Source organism: Anas platyrhynchos, chromosome 30 (genome assembly GCF_047663525.1).
Source record: "Anas platyrhynchos isolate ZD024472 breed Pekin duck chromosome 30, IASCAAS_PekinDuck_T2T, whole genome shotgun sequence".
NCBI lineage: Eukaryota > Metazoa > Chordata > Aves > Anseriformes > Anatidae > Anas > Anas platyrhynchos.
Window position 1 is genome coordinate 4,246,768 of NC_092616.1, and position 20,110 is coordinate 4,266,877.

General features: G+C 51.8%; 1 protein-coding gene across 1 annotated transcript; it reads right to left on the reverse strand.

Moving 5' to 3' along the window:
* Window positions 1-17,772: 17,772 nt before the first annotated feature.
* LOC139999848 (olfactory receptor 14C36-like) lies at window positions 17,773-18,363 on the reverse strand. Its single transcript, XM_072029474.1, has one exon. The coding sequence runs from the start codon at window positions 18,361-18,363 to the stop codon at window positions 17,773-17,775; it is 591 nt and encodes a 196-aa protein (XP_071885575.1).
* Window positions 18,364-20,110: the final 1,747 nt, after the last annotated feature.

Here is a 20,110-nt window from a genome sequence, read left to right on the forward strand (position 1 = left end):
GTGAGAGATCGGTACTTGGGAAGGGGTTCTTTGTTCTGAGGGTCCTGCTGCCAAGGAGACAACAAAGCATGAGATCCCATAGTTGTGGGGGCAGAGGCTTTGCTGGATGGCAGTCAAGGCAATGGACAGCGTCAGCAGTGCTGGGATGGAACGGAGGTGGCCAAATTCCCTTCTGCCATGGAGTTTCTGGGAGCAGCTCCCTCTCATTCCCTGCCTGTGGTTCTGCTGCCTGCAGCTATTCGTGCTTGCAGCTGCGTCTCTGTCCCCATGCCTCCTGCCTGCAGCTCACAGCCCCCATCCCACCCGCTGGGTGCTCAGCTCTGCCCTGCAGACACCTCCTGGCAGCAGGGCTCTGCCCAGGGGCAGCTCGCTGGGGGCACGTCCTAGAGCCCAGGTCACACAGACCCTGCTGACACTGCACGGGTGGTGGTGGAGCTTTCTATGGGCTGAGGGGCAGGAAAGGGACTTGCTGTGGTCTTTGTAAGGCTTAGATGTAAAAGCCTCTATCCTGAAATAGCAGACCTTATTTCTATTCTCACTGAGGCAAAGAGAAAAATGTAAGCAGAGAGTAAGAGTGAACGAGGAATTCTCAACATTATCCCTGCTCTTTTAAAGTCCCCTTGGATACATCCTGCTTGCACTGTGAAGCTGTGAGCAGGCTGCTCCAGGCAGCAGCCCCCCTCTAACAGCAGGACCCTACCCTGCCAGGGGGGACTCCTTCCACCCGCAGCTTCTCCCCGCAGCACCCTGGGCAGCTCCCCGGGCAGGCTGAGTGCTGAGCCTGGCAGGCGGCAGAGGCCCTGCCCCGGCACACAGCCCCTGGGCCACAGCAGGGACCCTGCTCTGCACCACAGCCCTGGACACCCCTGCCTGCACCCCCAGATTCTCCTGCCTCCACGAACTGCGGCTGCATTGCCCTCCAGCCAGACACTTACCGGGTGCAGGGCTGGGAAGTCTTCTCCCCCGGTGAGCTCTGGGCATCCTGCCACTTCTGCCTGCCTTTAAGCACTGTGTCTCTGCAGGCAGTGCCCCCAGCCCTGCTGCTGCTGCGCTGTGCAGAGGAGCTGCTCCTGGGCAGAGCTGTCTCTCTGCAGCGCTGTCCGCTTGCCAGGAGCTCCCCTTGGGCCCAGGAGCCCAGCCCAGCTCAGCAGCAGAGGCCCAGCCCAAGGCCACCCTTGCTCTGCCCCCAACCAGGCTCCCTGCACATGGCCCTGGGGCTGCAGGGGAACCTGCTGGGAAACAGCCTGAGGAGAGAACAATGAAAACAAAACAACCCAAGAACAGAAAACTACTAAATGTGAGAAGTCCAAGATCCCTATGGTAGGAATGTGAGCAGGAGAGCTTGAGGATCTGGGGGATTTCACAGAAGAACTGGTCCACAGCATTTTCTCCGCAGAGGGGCAGGGAAAATGTATTGGCAGTGTACAGGACAGCATTGAGAAAGCCACTGCCCCAGGCAGCTGCTGTCATCTGGGCACAAGCTCTCCTGTCCAGGAGGGTCCCGTAGTGCAGGGGCTTGCAGATGGCAACGTAGCGGTCATAGGCCATGATGGTAAGAAGGGAACAGTCCGATGACATCAAAAAGACAAACAGAAATTCCTGTGCAACGCATCCTGCATAGGAAATGGCCCTGGTGTCCCAGAGGGAATTGGCCATGGCTTTGGGGACAGTGGTGGAGATGCAGCCCAGGTCGAGAAGGGCAAGGTTGAGGAGAAAGAAGTACATGGGAGTGTGGAGGCGGTGGTCGCAGGCTATGGCTGTAAGGACGAGGCTGTTGCCCAGGATGGCAGCCAAGTAGATGCCCAGGAAGAGCACGAAGTGCAGGAGTTGCAGCTCTCGTGTGTCTGCAAATGGCAGGAGGAGGAACTCGGTGATGGAGCTGTTGTTGGACATGTGCTGCCTGTTGGGTATGGAGATCTGTACAGGTAGTAAAAGACAACGACATGTTAGGACAGGTTTCTCTGAGTGAAGCCTATGCCATTCCTTTTAGACCTCCCCTGCCATACTCAAATGCTTTTTGCTGCTCTGCTGGAATCTTTGGTTTAGCTCCATGACATGAGCTTCCTTTTTAAGGTTCAGTCTCCAATGAGGAACAGGGGGCTCTAGTTCTGCTCTCGCAAGGGAATCAGTCCTGACCAGTGCAGGGAGTACAAAGGAACATGGCAGGAGGGCAAGATTTTACTGTCAGATTTTGTCATATGAAATCCCTTCTTACACAAAAAGGAATAGAATCACAGAATGGCTCGGGTTGGAAGACCTTACAGATAATCTAGTTCCAGACACCTTGCCGTGGGCAGGGATGCTACCCACTAGATCACGATGCCCAGGACCTCATCCAGCCTGGTCCTGAACACCTCTAGGAACAGGACATTCACAGCCTATCTGGGCAATATGTTTCAGTACCTTGCCTCCCTCTGAGTGAAAAATTTCCTCCGAATCTCTAATATAAATCTCCCCTCTTTTAGTTTAAAGCCATTCCCCTGAACCTGTCATTATCTGATTGATCAAAAAGTAGATCTCCATCTTTTTTTATAAGACCCCTTTAAGTACGGAAAAGCTGCAGCAAGGTCACCCTGCTCAGCCCCAGCTCTCTCAGCCGTTCTTCGAAGGAGAGGTATGCTGATCATCTTCATGTCAGCATGTTAACATCTGCATTCCAGTGCTACATAATGTAGTTGGCAGAAAGGAGTTTTAGGGACAATTTTTAATACACATTCTCTTCCCACTCTTCATGCCCAAACAGTGTTCTCTGAAGTCAGAAATCCTAAGCATTTCTGCTGCACTCACAGTGAATGGCTGTGAGACCTGAGAGGCAAAGGGATTCCCTGTGGCTCAGAGCAGAGCAAGGGAGCTGGCTGGACTTGTCCCCAGCTGCCTGAGCTTTTGTAGATGGAGGGCAATCACATTTATGTTACCCTGAAAAGAAGCCAAATGCTGCTGAGACCAGATGAATCCACGGCCAATCTGTCAATGCCCAGCCTTTCTCAAGGTACCTGAACCACCAGCACCACACCTCTAGTCAAGGACACCAATCATTCATTTCACCAACCCAACAGTTGCCTGTAGCATCTCTCTGCTTCTTCCCCGGGTTTCACATAACACAGAGATGCTATGGAAAAGATTTGCAGCCTGCAGGACAGATCACAGATTGAAAGGACACCCAAGGAGATATCCAAATGACCTGGTGATGGTCTTTCATGAAGGGAAAGTCAACTCTCTCCCCAGCCTCACAGATTGCATTGCCCACAACCCCCAGGCAGCTGACCCCCTCTGCAGTTGCAGCACAGGTGGAAATGGGCAAGTGGCTGGAGAAATGCACCTCTGCTCTGCTGGAGCTCTGGCTGCAGAAGACATGCTCCATGTCTGGGACTCATGGCTGTGAGGGCAGAGGCTTTTCTGGGTGGCAGAGGAGGCAAGGGGGCATGCTCAGAGGAAGGGGCCTGCACTGAGTGGAAAAAAAATATGGAGTATTCTGATGAATTCTCAAGACTTCTTATTAACCGTCCCCTCATTCCCTGATCATATCCCTGATACCTAAAGGTTTTCTTTCTGGGAGCTGATTCCCTGTCTTATTCCTGTTTCTGCTCACAGCCTCATCCAAATTTGTGCACAGTAATCTTTGCCCTTCAGAAACTTACCAATATGCAAGAGACTGCTTAGCTGCTTGTGCATCTTTGCAGGTGGAAAAGGACCTGTCAGAAAGCCCAGATGGGGTCAGCAAAGTTGATGCTGTTTCTTTCAATATGAAGAGGAGAGACTGGAGGTACATTTGGGGCAGCTCACAAACATACCAATCATCAAAGTTCCAGTTCAGGAGTCTCAGCAATGCGCTCATATTTACAGCTCCTCTTCGATTTCTTCCTGCTTCCCATCCCTTCCAGTAGATTGGGTAACTGAAAAGAGGGCAGAAAATCCCTATTTTGACCTTGCTTTCTTAGAAAACTTGTTTGGGAAATGCCCTTGATGTACAACGGAGCTGTAAGCAGACTGCCCCAGGCAGCAGCCTCCCACCAGCAGCAGGACCCTGCCCTGCCGGGGGGGCTCCTTCCACCCGCAGCTTTTCCCCGCAGCGCCCTGGGCAGCTCCCCGGGCAGGCTGAGTGCTGAGCCTGGCAGGCAGCAGAGGCCCTGCCCCGCCACACAGCCCCTGGGCCACAGCAGGGACCCTGCTCTGCACCACAGCCCTGGACACCCCTGCCTGCACCCCCGGCTTCTCCTGCCTCCACGAACTGCGGCTGCATTGCCCTCCAGCCAGACACTTACCGGGTGCAGGGCTGGGAAGTCTTCTCCCGCAGGGAGCACTGGGCATGCTGCCACTTCTGCCTGCCTTTAAGCACTGTGTCTCTGCAGGCAGTGCCCCCAGCCCTGCTGTGCTGTGCACAGGAGCTGTTCCTGGGCAGAGCTGTCTCTCTGCAGCGCTGCCCACTTGCCAGGAGCTCCCCTTGGGCCCAGGAGCCCGGCCCAGCTCAGCAGCAGAGGCCCAGCCCAAGGCCTCCCTTGCTCTGCCCCCCACCAGGCTCCCTGCTCATGGCTCTGGGGCTCCAGGCTCACGGCTCCTGGAAGGCAGCAGGGTCTCTCCTGGGCAAAACACTTGGAAGCAGACAAAGCAAACACTGACTGGCCCTCTCTAAACACTGTGCTGACTGATTCCTGCAGCAGGAATTGCTCTACCTGTGTGCAGGGCTAAGGGACGTGCCAAAGTTCCTCTCTGTTGTTCAACTTATTTATCAGTGAAGTGGATGATGTAACAGAGTGTACCTTCAGCAGCTTTGCTGATGACACAAAGCTGGGAGGAGAGGCTGATACCCCAGAGGGCTGTGCTGGCATTCAGAGGGACCCTGACAGGCTGGAGAGATAGGTTGAGAGAAACCCCATGAAGTTCAATAAGGGCAAGTGCAGGGTCCTGTCTCCTTACTAGGGAGGAAAACCCCCAGCACAAATACAGGCTGGGAATGACCTGCTGGAGAGCAGTTTTGCAGAGAAGGACCTGGGATTCCTGGGGGACATCAGGCTGCGCACAAGTCAGCAGTGTGCCCTTGTGGCCAAGAAGGCCAATGGGATCCAGGGTGCATTCAGAAGAGTGTTGCCAGGAGGCCAAGGGAGCTGATCCTCCCCCTCTACTCAGCCTGTACTAGTGCTTGGGGTTATTCCTCGCTAGGAAGGAGACACCACCTTTTCTTTATGATGTCAAATGCATGAGAATCCCAACAGGGTCAGAAAAGTGGCCATTTAGTTGGAGAATAAGTAATAGGGCTGAATTCTCCTGAAACGCTGCTTGTTGCTTGACAGAGTGGCACACTGCCATAGTCATGGTGACAGCCTGGCAGCTTTGTGCCTGCGTATTACTGTGAGATCAGCCATGGGATGAAGGCTTTCTTCCTTGTCTCTTCCGTTGAGAGATGGGTTTTGCCTCTCAGCAGAAGCTATTGCTGCCACGTCACCTGGGCAACCTCTGTGAGTGGCATGCAGCCTTGGGGCCCAAACCTGTGCAAAGACTTGGTTCTCTTGCTTTCCAATATTCACTGGCATTCATTCCAATCCAAGCAACCTAAGGCCTTCACCAGAGCTGGTCATCAGGGAAAAGCACTTCCAGGACTCCTTGCAACAGGCTGCAATAATTCTGCTATAGCTTATGTCAATCGTGAGTCCCTGGAGTGCTTTGGACTCTTCTAGAGGTGACTTTGGAGTATGGGAATGCTCTATACAAACACAAAAGAGCTTTGATATTTTAGCTTGTGCTCAGTGACTTCTGTCCTAGAGCGTGGCAGGTTATTGAATGAAAGCCTAGAATATCTGGAGTGCATCCTTGTCCTAGAGCCACTCACACACTGGCTGACACTGACTGGGTTACTGAAAATACAGTCTGGTGGGGGACTTCAGCTTCCCGGATGTCTTCTGGAAAGACAATACAGCAGAGAGGAAACCGTCTAGGAGGTCTCTGGAGTGGGTGGAAATAACTTCCTGACGCAGCTTGTCAGTGAGGCAACCAGGGAAGGTGCCCTGCTAGAACTTTTTGCTTGTGAACAGAGAAGGACTTGGGAGGGATGTGGAGGTTGGAAGGCAAATCTTGGGCATAGCAATCACAAATTAACAGAGTTTTTGATTCTTGGAGAGGTAAGGAGCAGGGTTAGCAGTATTGCCTCCCTGTATTTCTGGAGGGTTGAATTTGGCTTGTTAAGGAGACTGTTTGGCAGAGTCCCTCGGGAGGCAGTCCAGAAGGGCAAAGGAGTCCAGGAAGGCTGGACACACTTCAAGAACAAAATCCTAAAGGCACAGGAAAAGGTCATCCCCATGTGCTGAAAGATGAGCCAGCAGAGGAGATCGTCCTGGCTGAACAGAGAGCTTTGGCTGAAGCTCAGTAAGAAAAAGAGAGTTTATAACCTTTGGAAGGAGGAGCAGGACACTCAGGAGGATTAACTACAAAGATGTTGTGAGGTTGTGCAGGGAGAAAATTCGATGGGCCAAAGCCCAACTGGAACTCAGTCTGGCCATAAAGGAGAATGAAAAATGATTTTCTAAATGACTTAGCAACAAAAGGAGGACTAAGGAGAATCTCCATCCTTAATAATATGTGGGGGGAAACACAGTTGAGAAGAGATGAGGAAAAGGCAGAGGTGCTTAATGCCGCCTTTGTCTTCTTTAGTAGGAAGTCCAGTTGTTCTCTGGCTGTCCAGCCCCCGGAGCTACTAGACAGGGGTAAGGAGCAGAATGAAGCCCTCCTAATCCAAGAGGAGATGTTTAATGACTTGCTACTCCACTTACACATACACAATGGGGCCAGATGGGATCCACCCAAGGGTAATGAAAGAGACGGCAGAAGTACTTACAAGTAACTTTCCAACATTTATCAGCAGTTCTGGCTGCCAGGGGAGGTCCCAGTCAACTCTCCCCTAGCAAATGTGATGCCCATCTACAGGAAAGGCCAGAAGGAGGACCCAGGGAACTACAGGCCTGTCAGTCTGACTTTGGTGCCGGGGAAGGACATGATGCAGATTATCCTGACTGCCATCATGCAGCACATACAGGATAACCAGGTGATCAGTCAGCCTGGATTTATGAAAGGCAGGTCCTGCTTGATGAACCTGTTCTTCTATGAAAAGATGATGTACTTAGCGGATGAGGGAAAGGCTGTGGATGTTGTCCTCCTAAGGTTTAGTAAAGGCTCTGACTGTTTCCCAGACTTCCAATTGGCAGCAGGTCACAAGTGGAGTCCCCCATGGCTCAGAACAGGGGCCAGCAAAAGTACAAGAGGAAATGGCCTCAAGTTGCACCAGGGGAGGTTTAGGTTGGATATTGGGGAAAATGTCTTCCCTGAAAGGGTTGTGATGCATTGGAACAGGCTGCACAGGGATGTGGTGGAGTGGTCATCCCTGGAGGTATTCCCAAGACATGTAGATGCGATGCTTAGGGACATGGTTTAGTGGTAGATGTGGCAGAGTTAGGTTAACGGACTTGATGATTTACGATGTTTTTTCCAATCTACATGGCCCTATGGTTCTATGCTTCTATGAGTCTCACAAAAGTCACAATCATTGGAAGGCAGCCACTGCAGTCTGGGAACTCGAGACTATGGCCTGGACAAGACAATTGTTTCTGCAAGGGATTCCTGTGGGCTGGCACCACGCATTCTGGAAGACTTGCCAGTGGATTGCTGGAGTTCACTACACTTGAAATTGCCATGAAGATATTCGTGTTGGGTCACGTGTGATAAACTCAGGTGGAAAGACTCAAGAGCAGGTGACTTTGAGTGGCTGCTGCAGAGCTCAGCAGCTTGCCCCAGTGTGGGAATATGTCCCCTTCTACCTAGGGGAATTAAAAAGGATTAGTATGACCAGAATCATCAGGTCAATCTGTACAGTAAGAGAAAGTAATAGTTATTCTGCTGTAGGTACAGCAGGCAATAGGCCTTGGATTGGGCCTCAGAAGACCCAGCAGATGTAATCCAGCTGAGCTAAGACAAACACTGTGAGCAGAGTGAAGTACACTTCGAGCAGAGGAGCTGGGTGACCGGCATGGCTGAGCAAGGACCTGCTGCTTAAACTGAGGGAAAAATAGGAAAATGTACAGAAGCAGAAGCAGGGTTGTATAGCCTGGGAGGAATACAGGGGTGTCATCTAGATGTGTAGAGATGGGATCAGGAAAACCAAGGCAGAGACGGAGCTGAACTTGGCAAGGGACATGAAGAATAACAAGAAGGGGTTCTACAGATACATAGGCAGGAGGAGACAGGCCAAGGAGAGTGTTCCCCCTCTGATAAACGAGATGGGAGAACTGGCTTCCTCAGACATGGAAAAAGCTGAGGTACTCAATAAGTGCTTTGCCTCAGTCTTCACTCGTGGTCAAGTTTCCTGTGTCTGTCAGGACCCTGAACCTCAAGGAGAGGGTGAGAGGAGTGGATTCTGTCCCACTGTGACAGTGGAACAAGTCTGGGACTGCCTAATGAAAGTGGATGTGTACCAGTCCATGGGGCCAGAGGGTATACATCCCAGGGTGCTGAGAGAGATGGCTGATGTGGTTGTTGAGCCGCTCGCCATCATATTTGAAAAATCATGGCTGTTGGGTGAAGCACGAAGTGACTGGAAAAAGGGAAACATGACTCCCATTTTTAAGAAAGGGAGAACAGAAGAGCTGGGGAACTACAGGCTGGTGAGCCTCAACTCTGTGCCTGGGAAGATCATGGAGCAGGTCCTCCTGGAAGACAGATTAAGGCATGTATGAGATACAGAGGTGATCTGAGACAGGCAGTATGGCTTCACCAAAGGCAGATTTTGCCTAACCAATCTGGTAGCCTTCTATGATGGAGTGATGGCATCAGTGGACAAAGGAAGGGCTATGAATATCACCTACCTGGACTTGAGCAAAGCCTTTGATATGGTCCCTCACCACGTTCGACTCTCTAAATTGGAGAGGAATGGATTTGAAGGATGGACTGTTAGGTGGATCAAGAATTGGTTGGCTGGTCACAGCCAAAGGGTTGTGGTCAATAGTTCTATGTCTGGGTGGAGGCCGGTCACAAGTGGTGTACCTCAGGGGTCAGTATTTGGACGGGTACTATTCAACATCTTTATCAATGACATAGGTGATGGAATCCAGTGAATCCTCAGCAAGTTTGCAGATGACACCAAGCTGAGTGGTGCAGTTTATACAATAGAGGGAAGGGATGCCATCCAGAAGGACATGGACAGGCTGGAGTACTGGGCACATGAGAACCTAATGAGGTTCAACAAGGCCAAGTGTAAGACGTTGCATTTGGCTTGGGCAATCCCAGGTCTTTATATAGACTGGGCAAAGAAGAACTTGAGAGCAGCCCTGTGGAGAAGGACAAGGGGACCCTGCCGGACAAGAAGCTGCACATGAGCCAGCGCCAGCAGTGTGCACTTGCAGCCCGGAAGGCCAACTGTGTCCTGGGCTGCATTGTAAATGGCCAGGAGGGAGAGGGAGGTGATTGTCACCCTCTGCTCTCCTCTTGTGAGATCCCACCTGGAATACTGCATACAAGTCATAGGACCCCAGCACAAGAAGGATGTGGAGCGCTTGGAACGGGTCCAGAGGAGGGCCACACAGATGATCAGAGGGCTGGAGCACCTCTCCTATGCAGAAAGGTTCAGGGAACTGGTCTTGTTTAGCTTGGTGTCGTGGTTTAACCCGGCCGGCAGCTAAACACCACGCAGCCGTTCGCTCACCCTCCCCCCTCCCTCTCTGGGACAGGGGAGAGAAATGGAAAGTGAAGCCCGTGAGTTGAGATAAAGACAGTTTAATAAGACAGGAAAATAATAATAACAAAAATAATAATAACAATAATAATAATAATAATACAATGGTGATAATAGTACTACTACTAATAATATGTACAAACAAGTGATGCACAATGCAATTGCTCACCACTCGCTGACCGATGCCCAGCCTAACCCCGAGCAGTCCCGCCCCCTCCCCCCGGCTAGCCACCCCTATATATTGTTTAGCATGACGTCAGATGGTATGGAATACCCCTTTGGCTAGTTTGGGTCACCTGTCCTGGGTCTGTCCCCTCCCAGCTCTTACTGCACCCCCAGCCTGCCCGTTGGCAGGACAGAGCAAAAGGCTGAGATGTCCTTGGCTTAGTATAAGCACTGCTCTGCAACAATTAAAGCATTGGGGTGTTATCAGCACTCTTCTCATCCCAAGCCAAAACACAGCATTCCACCAGCTACTAGGAAGAAAATTCTGTTCTAACTGAAACAAGGACATCTATGACATGCATTTTGCAGGAGGAGTGTCAAGACACGGGTTTTCCTGTTTGCAAGTCCCAGATCCTGGTGAACATCACCTAGGTCAGCCCATCTGGCAGCTGTGCACAGAAGCTGTCTCCAAGAACCCACAGAAACCTCGGGAATGTTTGCACTCAGCAGTGTCCCTTTCCTGTGACCGTCCAAGTGATTAAAGGCCCCCAGGGTGACATGGAGTCATTGAATTCATCTTAGTCCAGTGGCTTCCATGAGACTTTGACTGCTTCTTCCGCCTGACAGGCATTTACCTCTGACCACAAGGTCACCCTGACTGGCTCTTCTCTGACCCTTACGGTACTTGTTGGCTATCGGTCTCGTGCCCGTATTTAGCCTTAGATGGAGTTTACCACCCGCTTTGGGCTGCATTCCCAAGCAACCCGACTCCGAGGAGCCCCGGGCCCGCGACGGCCGGGTATGGGCCCAACGCTCCAGCGCCATCCATTTTCAGGGCTGGTTGATTCGGCAGGTGGGTTGTTACGCACTCCTTAGTGGCTTCCGACTTCCATGGCCACCGTGCCAGGGGAGTTTTAGGTTAGATGTTAGGAAGAACTTCTTTACTGAAAGGGTTGTTAGGCACTGGAACAGGCTGCCCAGGGAGGTGGTGGAGTCACCATCCCTGGAAGTCTTAAAAAGACGTTTAGATGTAGAGCTTAGGGATATGGTTTAGAGGGGACTGTTAGTGTTAGGTCAGAGGTTGGACTCGATGATCTTGAGGTCTCTTCCAACCTAGAAATTCTGTGATGCTGTGATTCTGTGATTCTGTGACCCTCACCCACAAGGGCTCCCCCACTCTGCTGCCCATCCCATAGAGGAGCTCCATGCATCCAGACAGATCCTTCACATGGAGGGCAACCCCCTGTTGATCATCCCCGCCTGTCTCTTCTGAAGAATCTGCCCCCTCCCAGCACAGCACCCCAAACTGAGGGACCTGTCCCCCCACACCTCAGCAGCTCTTCCATCAATGTCCCAGCCCTGTGACAGCAGGCGGGGATCCAGCTCCTCCTGCCTGTGCCCCAGGCTGAGGGCATTGGGGCACATCTGGGCTGCAGCACCTCAGCTGTGGCACAAGGGCCAAACTCAGACTTGTCCCAGATCTTGTGCCCAAGAGCCTGGGCTTGAAAACGCTCATCTGAATGGCTTCCTCCTGAAGGGATAGAGGACCTCAGCTCTCCCCCTCCCATCCATCTCTTGCTGTCCTTCCTAATGATGGTATATGGAGAGGTGATTCTCTCCTTCTGCATGCTTATTTCCAATAGGAGAAACGACACTGCTGGTGAGAAGTGTGTGTGCCCAGGGGAGGGAGGGAAGCCCAGGGATGCCTTCAGGCTGTTTGCCAGCAGGTTCCCCTGCAGCCCCAGGGCCATGTGCTGGGAGCCCGGTGGAGGGCAGAGCAAGGGAGGCCTTGGGCTGGGCCTCTGCTGCTGAGCTGGGCCGGGCTCCTGGGCCCAAGGGGAGCTCCTGGCAAGCGGGCAGCGCTGCAGAGAGACAGCTCTGCCCAGGAGCAGCTCCTGTGCACAGCGCAGCAGGGCTGGGGGCACTGCCTGCAGAGACACAGTGCTTAAAGGCAGGCAGAAGTGGCAGCATGCCCAGAGCTCCCTGCGGGAGAAGACTTCCCAGCCCTGCACCCGGTAAGTCTCTGGCTGGAGGGCAATGCAGCCGCAGTTCGTGGAGGCAGGAGAAGCCGGGGGTGCAGGCAGGGGTGTCCAGGGCTGTGGTGCAGAGCAGGGTCCCTGCTGTGGCCCAGGGGCTGTGTGCCGGGGCAGGGCCTCTGCCGCCTGCCAGGCTCAGCACTCAGCCTGCCCGGGGAGCTGCCCAGGGCGCTGCAGGGAGAAGCTGTGGGTGGAAGGAGCCCCCCCGGCAGGGCAGGGTCCTGCTGCTGGTGGGAGGCTGCTGCCTGGGGCAGAGTATTCACAGCTCCACAGCACACCAAGGCAATTTCAAAGGGAACTTCTCTCTCATCTTTCCTTAGCCTCTGCTTTCAGTTTTCTCTTCTTTTAGCTCACTGGGAATAGAAATAGAAGCTGTTATTTCCAAGAAGAGACTGAGACTTACTCGACATAAGAAGGAAGTTTACAAGGACCCCCAGCAAGTCCCTTTCCTGCCCCTCAGCCCATAGAAAGCTCCAACACCCCTTGCACAGTGTCAGCAGGGTCTGTGTGCCCTGGGCTCTAGGACGTGACCCCAGCGAGCTGCCCCTGGGCAGAGCCCTGCTGCCAGGAGGTGTCTGCAGGGCAGAGCTGAGCACCCAGTGGGTGGGATGGGGGCTGTGAGCTGCAGGCAGGAGGCGTGGGGACAGAGACCCAGCTGCAGGCAGGCACAGCTGCAGGCAGGAATTAGCAAGAGAGCATTAACAGAATAGTCTGGCACCTCACAGTCCACCCTCAAGCCCAACAGATTCAGGATGTGCCTCATAAACTCAGCAGCAGGAAGTCCAGCAGAGCACACTCTCCTGAGTTCCTGTCTGTCCGTCCCTGGCAGAAGCCTTGTCGTATTTCTCTCTGTTCCTGCACCTTCTGCTGCTGTTCTTTATGCTCTCCCATCTCCATGGAGCTTTATGGCTCCCTGTAGATGGGGTGTTCAGCTGCAGCTCAAGCACTGACCCTCTAGGACCCACTAGGTAGATATGCCTGTAGAAGGAAGGTGCCCAAAACCTCTTCTAACCTGTGGGGCTTGGTGCAATGCAGTGTATGCAGCAGAATTAAGATGGATCTCCTTCCAGGGAGTTTCTGAGGCTACAATAATTGAGTGGCTCTATGGGGGCCATTGGACTGAGCCTAAGAGGACTCTGGCTGAGACCAGGGAAGATAGACAGACTGGCTGTCTGCACTGCACTAAGGACAGTCACTTTGCCTCCTGGCACTTACAAAATCTCAACTGGAATACATTACAAATGCCAGGGTTTACTTCCCTCAAAAAAATCTCCTAAGAGTAACACAGGAAGTTGGAACAAAGCAAACCACAAATGCCGTTTGGCTGTCAAGAATGTTGACAGTAGTTATGCTGTGAAGTCAACATATGTGAGAGTTAGATTTAATCAGAGATCACTCACGGTTCGTATTTCACTAGAATTGTAGGGCAGGCAGAACCCACAGCGGAATCCTGGAATCCCAGTGAAAATGTATTCTACACCAATCAGAGCTCAAACGAGGGAGCAGCAGAAAGGTCTCAGCAGAAAGTCACTTAATGAGAAGTGTAGCAGGTTTTTCTCAGAGAACACTGTCCCTATTTGTCACTACATTTTCCTATTTGGCAGGTCTCTATGCACAGAGATGTCAAATGTCCAACAGCAGCTTTGTGAGTGAGTTCCTTCTGCTGTCATTCTCATATACGCAGGAGCTGCAGCTCCTGCACTTTGTGCTCTTCCTGGGCATCTACCTGGCTGCCCTCCTGGGCAACGGCCTCATCCTCACCGCTGTAGCCTGCGACCACCGCCTCCACACTCCCATGTACATCTTCCTCCTCAACCTTGGCCTCCTCGACCTGGGCTGCATCTCCACCATTCTCCCCAAAGACATGGCCAATTCCCTCTGGGACACCAAGGCCATCTCCTATTCAGGATATGCTGCACAGTTCTTTTTCTTGCTCTTCTTGATATCAGCAGAGTTTTATCTCCTCACAGTTATGTCCTATGACCCCTACGTTACCATCTGCAAGCCCCTGCACTACAGGACCCTCCTGGCAGGAGAGCTTGTGCCCAGATGGCAGCAGCTGCCTGGGGCAGTGGGATTCTCACTGCTCTGCTGCACACTGCCAATACATTTTCCCTGCCCCTCTGCCAAGGCAATGCTTTGAACCAGTTCTTCTGTGAACTTCCCCAGATTCTCAAGCTTTCCTGCTCAAAATCATACGTCAGGGAAGTTGGTCTCCTTGTAGGTGGCGTCTCTTTAGCATTTGGTTGTTTTGTTTTCGTTGTGGTTTCCTATGTGCAGATCTTCAGGGCTGTGCTGAGTATGCCCTCTGAGCAGGGCCGACACAAAGCCTTTTCTACGTGCTTTCCTCACCTGGCCTTGGTCTCCCTCTTTACTGGCACTGGCATGTTTGCCTACCTGAAGCCCCCCTCCACCTTCTCCCAGTCTCTGCACCTGGTGGTGGCAGTTGTTTACTCAGTGATGCCTCCAACACTGAACCCTTTTATCTACAGCTTGAGGAACCAGGAACTCAGGGATTGTGCTAGGAAAGTCATTTCAGAGAAATTTCTTAATAGTAAGTTTTCTCTCCTTCTTCACAAAGAATTTGCATCATATTCCCTTGCAGGCCTGGTGCTTCTTACATTACTATTATTGCTATGTTTATCTTTAGTGTCATTTACATCAGTAGCTTTCTCATAAACAATGTTTTATTCATCCTACTTCTGTTGAAAAATTAAACTGCTTTGTTTACTCTGTTAAGTTTTGTCTACATTAACGAAAGTGCTGACACTCCCGTAGCATCTTTGTAATAACAGCATGTCCCCAATTCACTGCCTTTAAACCCAAGTCTTCTTTCAAAGGTGGAGCCAATAATTTGGCTGAAAATTGTGGTGGTTTCACACTGACGGGCAGCTGAAGTCCACCACACCGATCTTTTAAGTCTTCATCCTCAGAGGAAGAGGGGAAAAATATAGAATGGAAAAGGGCTCCAGGGCTGATTTAAGGACAGGGAGGTTGCTCAACAATTGCAGTGATGGACAAGACAGATTGCATGTAAGGAGATTACAAAAATGCATTATCTGGAGGAGTGAGAATAAACTAAAAAATACCTTCCCTCCCATCCATCCACTTCTACCTCCTCTCACCAAGTAACACAGGGGAAGAGGGAATGGGGGCTGTGATCAGTCTGTGATATTTCTTCCCCACCACTCCTTCACGGTCACTCTCTGTCCCTGCTCCAGGGTGGGGGCCCTCCCACGGATTCCTCCCATGGGATGCCATCCTTCCCAAACTGATCCTGCATGGGCTTCCCACAGTCCTTCAGGAACTGCTTCAGCATGGATCAGTACCAAGCTGGGAGAAGTGCTTCAGGAATTGAATGCTCCAGAGTGGGCTCCTCTCCAGGGGCCTCAGCCTCCTCCAGGTCACATCCTCCTGCTCCACCAGGGGCCTCTCCATGGGCTGCAGGGAATCTTCTAGTCTGACATCTGGGGCACCTCCTGACCTCCTTCTGCACTTACCTTGCTGTCTGCAGGGCTGTTCCTTACATTTTCTCACTCCTCTGCTAGCTGTTGCTGCACAAACATTGTTATGCTTTATCCTTTCTTAAAAATGTTATCAAAGCTGTGCAACCATCGTTGCTTATTGGGTCAGCTTTGACCAGAAGCCAGAGGATCCCTTTTTGAGAGCGAAGAACTGGTTCTGATCAGAACTAGGGCAGCTTCTTTAGTCTCAATAAGCCACCTCCAGCAATTATTCCACACCTGGTGCAGCTCCTGGTCCCTTCTCACAGAAGCCACCCATGCAGCCTGCCCCTCTACCAAAACATTCTGACCTAAACCCAATACATTTGTTAGGGAGGAAAAGTATGTTACGGAACTCCTAAGGAGGGTCCTTCAACAAGGGAAATGCCCTTGCAGGAACGGCTGATTTGAAGTAGCAGGTCCCATCACTGCAGCCTGGGAAGCATTACTCATTACAACTGGAAAACTGAAAAGGCAGTAAGAAGGAAGCTTGTGCCATTTGAACCATGTGGTCTGCCTGATGTGATTCACAGGATCACCTAGAGAAACAGATGAGAAGGTATTGAATGCACAAAAGGACATTCAGAAAGTAGAGGAGGAGGAAATTCCCAAGTTAAGAGAACTGTTGTAACCAGAAGAGAGGAAGATGGGGCCCTACTTTTGCTGGGAGCCCCAGCACAGGAAAGATGTGGACCTGTTAGAGTGAGTCCAGAGGAGGACCATAAAGGTGATCGGGGGCTGGAGCACCTCTCCTGTGAACAGAGGCTGAGAGAGGTGGGGCTATTGAGTCTAGAGAAGGCCCCAGGCAGACCCTACTGCAGCCTTTCAATACTTAAAGAGATCTAATAAAAAGGTAGGAGAAAGACTCTTTACTCGAGTAGATAATGATAGGACAAGGGGGAAAGGTCATAAACTAAAACAAGATAGATTTAGATTAGACATTAGGAAGAAATTCTTCCTTCTAAGGGTAGTGAGGCACTGGAACAGGTTGCCAAGAGAAGTTGTGGATGCCCCATTCCTGGAGGTGTTTAAGACAAGTTGGAAGGGGCCTTGGCCAACCTGATCCAGTGGGTGGCATCCATGCCTGTGGTAGGGGGGTTGGAGTTAGATGATCTTAAAGGTTCCTTACAACCCAAGCCATTCTATGATTCTATGATATGATTCCATGAAGATCTTAGAGACCACAGACATAGTGTCTGGTTACAAATCAAACAGCTGTAGTTCGAAGTCATAGAAACACAAGTCCTAGAAACAGAAGTTTTACAAAATAAGGTAAAAGAAGCCAGAACAGCTCAGTTTCTAGCAGAGCTATGGAAAGTCAATAACAATCATTAGGATTGTAATGTCCTAATGGTCCCCTCCTGCCATGGCCCTCCTTCCTTTACAGCCTCCTCCAGCCCACGGCTCTGCCCTGACCCAGCCATGTCCCATGGGGGCATCTGCAGACAGCCCGGCTCCAGGTCTGCAGGGCTCTGGGCCAGGACCAAGACTGGCACGGTTGGCCATTCCCCTGACACAGGTCGTGAGTGCCAGCTCTTGACCTCCCTGCCCCCTGCCCACCTCCCTGCCCTCTGCTCACCTCCCTGCCTTTTGCCCAGCCCAGTGGCACTAGCCCCTTGGCAGTGCCCACTGTAGGTTGCTGCACGGCTCTGGGCACTGCCACCACAGCCACAGCCCTTCTGAAGGCCACAGCAGCTCCTGAGGCACAGAGGGCTCAGCCCCACAGATGCGGACATCCATGGCACAAGCGTACAGAGGTCAGTGTCCCCTGCTGTGCCCCCTGCTCTCTTCTGCAGAAGATCCTCAGAGGCTTGCAGCCCCTCCGTGCCATCCCTGGAGGTCCTCAAGCATCTCCTACTGCCCCAGGGCCAGGGCAGCCTGCCCCGAGCTGCTGCAGCCAGAAGGGTGTTTGCTATTCCCATTACTTCCTGATCAGCTGAGAGCCGGTCTCAGACAAAGAAGTTGTTTTGGTTTCATTTATTTTGTTTAAATACACAAAGACTCTGGCTCCTTATTTATGCAAAGCCTCAGGGTCACACAAGATATCCATCAGGCTGGATGCGGCTCCACGCTGCCTGCTTTAGTGCTTGGCAACCCTGCCCAGAAGAGAGGGGCTGAAATTACATGACCTTTAGGGTCCTTTTCATGGTTCTCTTACATGTTGGTAATTGAGTACAACAGGATGAAAAACAGCATTTCTTTGTGGAAAACATTATCACACAGGGAAATAGAAAAACAAAACCAAACAAATCCCTCCAGAAGTTAAGACAGGCTTTCCATGTCTTTTCATAAACTGTAATTCATCTGAAGAAGAAAAGAAGCAGTTTATAGCTGTGGAAAGGCACAATGAGTTTCCTCAGCATATCCTGAAAAACATCCATGACATCACTTTCCTAATGGCATTCTTGAGCTCCTGGTTTCTAATGCTGTAGATGAGGGGGTTAATTGCTGGGGGCATCACCGAGTACAGGAAAGACATCACCAGGTTCAGGGATGGGGAGGAGATGGAAGGGGGCTTCAGATAGGCAAACATGGCAGTGGTGAGAAACAGAAAGACCACAGCCAGGTGGGGGAGGCATGTGGAGAAGAGTTTGTGCCGTCCCTGCTCAGAGGGCATCCTCTGCACAGCCATGAAAATCTGTACATAGGAGAAAAGAATGAAAGCAAAACACCCCCAGAACAGAAAACAAGTAACTGTGAGAAGCCCAATTCCCCTGCGGTAAGAGTGTGAGCAGGAGAGCTTGAGGATCTGGGGGATTTCACAGAAGAACTGTTTCACAACATTGCCTTGGCAGAGGGGCAGGGAAAATGTATTGGCAGTGTGCAGCACAGCATAGAGAAAGCCACTGCCCCAGGCAGCTGCTGCCATCTGGGCACAAGCTCTGCTGCCCAGGAGGGTCCCATAGTGCAGGGGCTTGCAGATGGCAACGTAGCGGTCATAGGCCATGATGGTGAGAATAAAATACTCTGCTCCAATCAAGAAAACAAAAAAGAAGACCTGAGCAGCACACCCTGCATAGGAAATGACCCTGGTATCCCAGACGGAATTGGCCATGGCTTTGGGCAGAGTGGTGGAGATGCAGCCCAGGTCGAGGAGGGCAAGGTTGAGGAGGAAGAAGTACATGGGGGTGTGGAGGTGGTGGTCGCAGGCTACGGCAGTGAGGATAAGGCCGTTGCCCAGGAGGGCAGCCAGGTAGATGCCCAGGAAGAGCGCGAAGTGCAGGAGCTGCTGCTCCCATATGTCTGCGAATGCCAGGAGGAGGAACTCAGTGATGGAGCTGCTGTTGGACATCTGATCTTCCTGGACCAGGGGGACTACGCAAGGAAGAAAAGACAGTGATCATTAGGAGAGAAAACCTATTTATCTTCCCGTCCAAATACCCCTACAGTGACTTTCCCCTTTCTGAGGCGTTTCTTTTGGTCCCTTGCCTGATATCTGGTTGGTGCTGGAGGAATGTGGCCCTGGGAGCAGCGGTCTCTGCTGTGTGTGCTGGAGGATTCAGACCTGTCCTACAGCTCTACAGAAAAAGAAACCAGGAGTGATCTCTGATTAAATCTACCTCTGATGTATTGGACTTCACAGCATTACCACTCTCAACACTCTTTACTGATGTACTTGTGATTTACTTTGTTCTATCTGCATCACACTCAGGAGCATTTTTAGAGGGTAGAAAACCGTGGCAGCTGTAAGGTATACCAGGTGAGCTTTTGTGAGTCCCAGAAGGCAAAGTGACTGTCCTTAGTGCAGTGAGGATAGCCTGTCTGTCCATCAACCCTGGTCTCTAGGGCTCAGTCAAGTTACCCACATTGAGCTACTCAATGATTGTGGCCTCAGAAAAGTCCCTAGAAGGAGATACAGCTTTGTCCCTGCCCCACAGACTGCAATGCCGAGAGCCCCACAGGTTAGAAGGGGAATTCTGGGTATCTTCCTCCTATGGACACATCTGTGTGGTGGGACCCAGAGGGTCAGTGCTTGAGCTGCAGCTGAAAGCCCCATCTCCCCATCTGCAGGGAGCCATAAAGCAAGAACAGCAGCTGCAGCTCCAAGAAGAGAGAGGAAGAGCACAGGGCTCCTGCCAGGGGAGGCAAGGCGAGGCACCAACAGGAACTCAGAAGGGCCTGCTCTGAGTGAGGTCCTGGTACTGAAGTTATAAATCATGTCCTTAATCTTGTGGGCTAGAGGGCAGAGAGGTGCCAGACTAGTCTGTTAGCAGTGTCCTGCCATTCCCTGCCCATGGCTGTGCTGCCTGCAGCTGTCCCTGCCTGCAGCTGGGTCTCTGTCCCCACGCGTCCTGCCTGCAGCTCACAGCCCCCATCCCACCCACTGGGTGCTCAGCTCTGCCCTGCAGACACCTCCTGGCAGCAGGGCTCTGCCCAGGGGCAGCTCGCTGGGGGCATGTCCTAGAAACCAGGTCACACAGACCCTGCTGACACTATGCAAGGGGTGGTGCTTTCTATGGGCTAAGGGGCAGGAAAGGGACTTTCTGGGGGTACATGTAAACTTCCTTCTTGTAAACATATAAGCCTCAGTCTCTTCTTGGAAATAACAGCTTCTATTTCTATTCCCAGTGAGCTAAAAGAAGAGAAAACTGAAAGCAGAGGCTAAGGAAAGATGAGAGTGAAGTTCCCTTTGAAATTGCCTTGGTGTGCTGTGGAGCTGTGAGCAGGCTGCCCCAGGAAGCAGCCTCCCACCA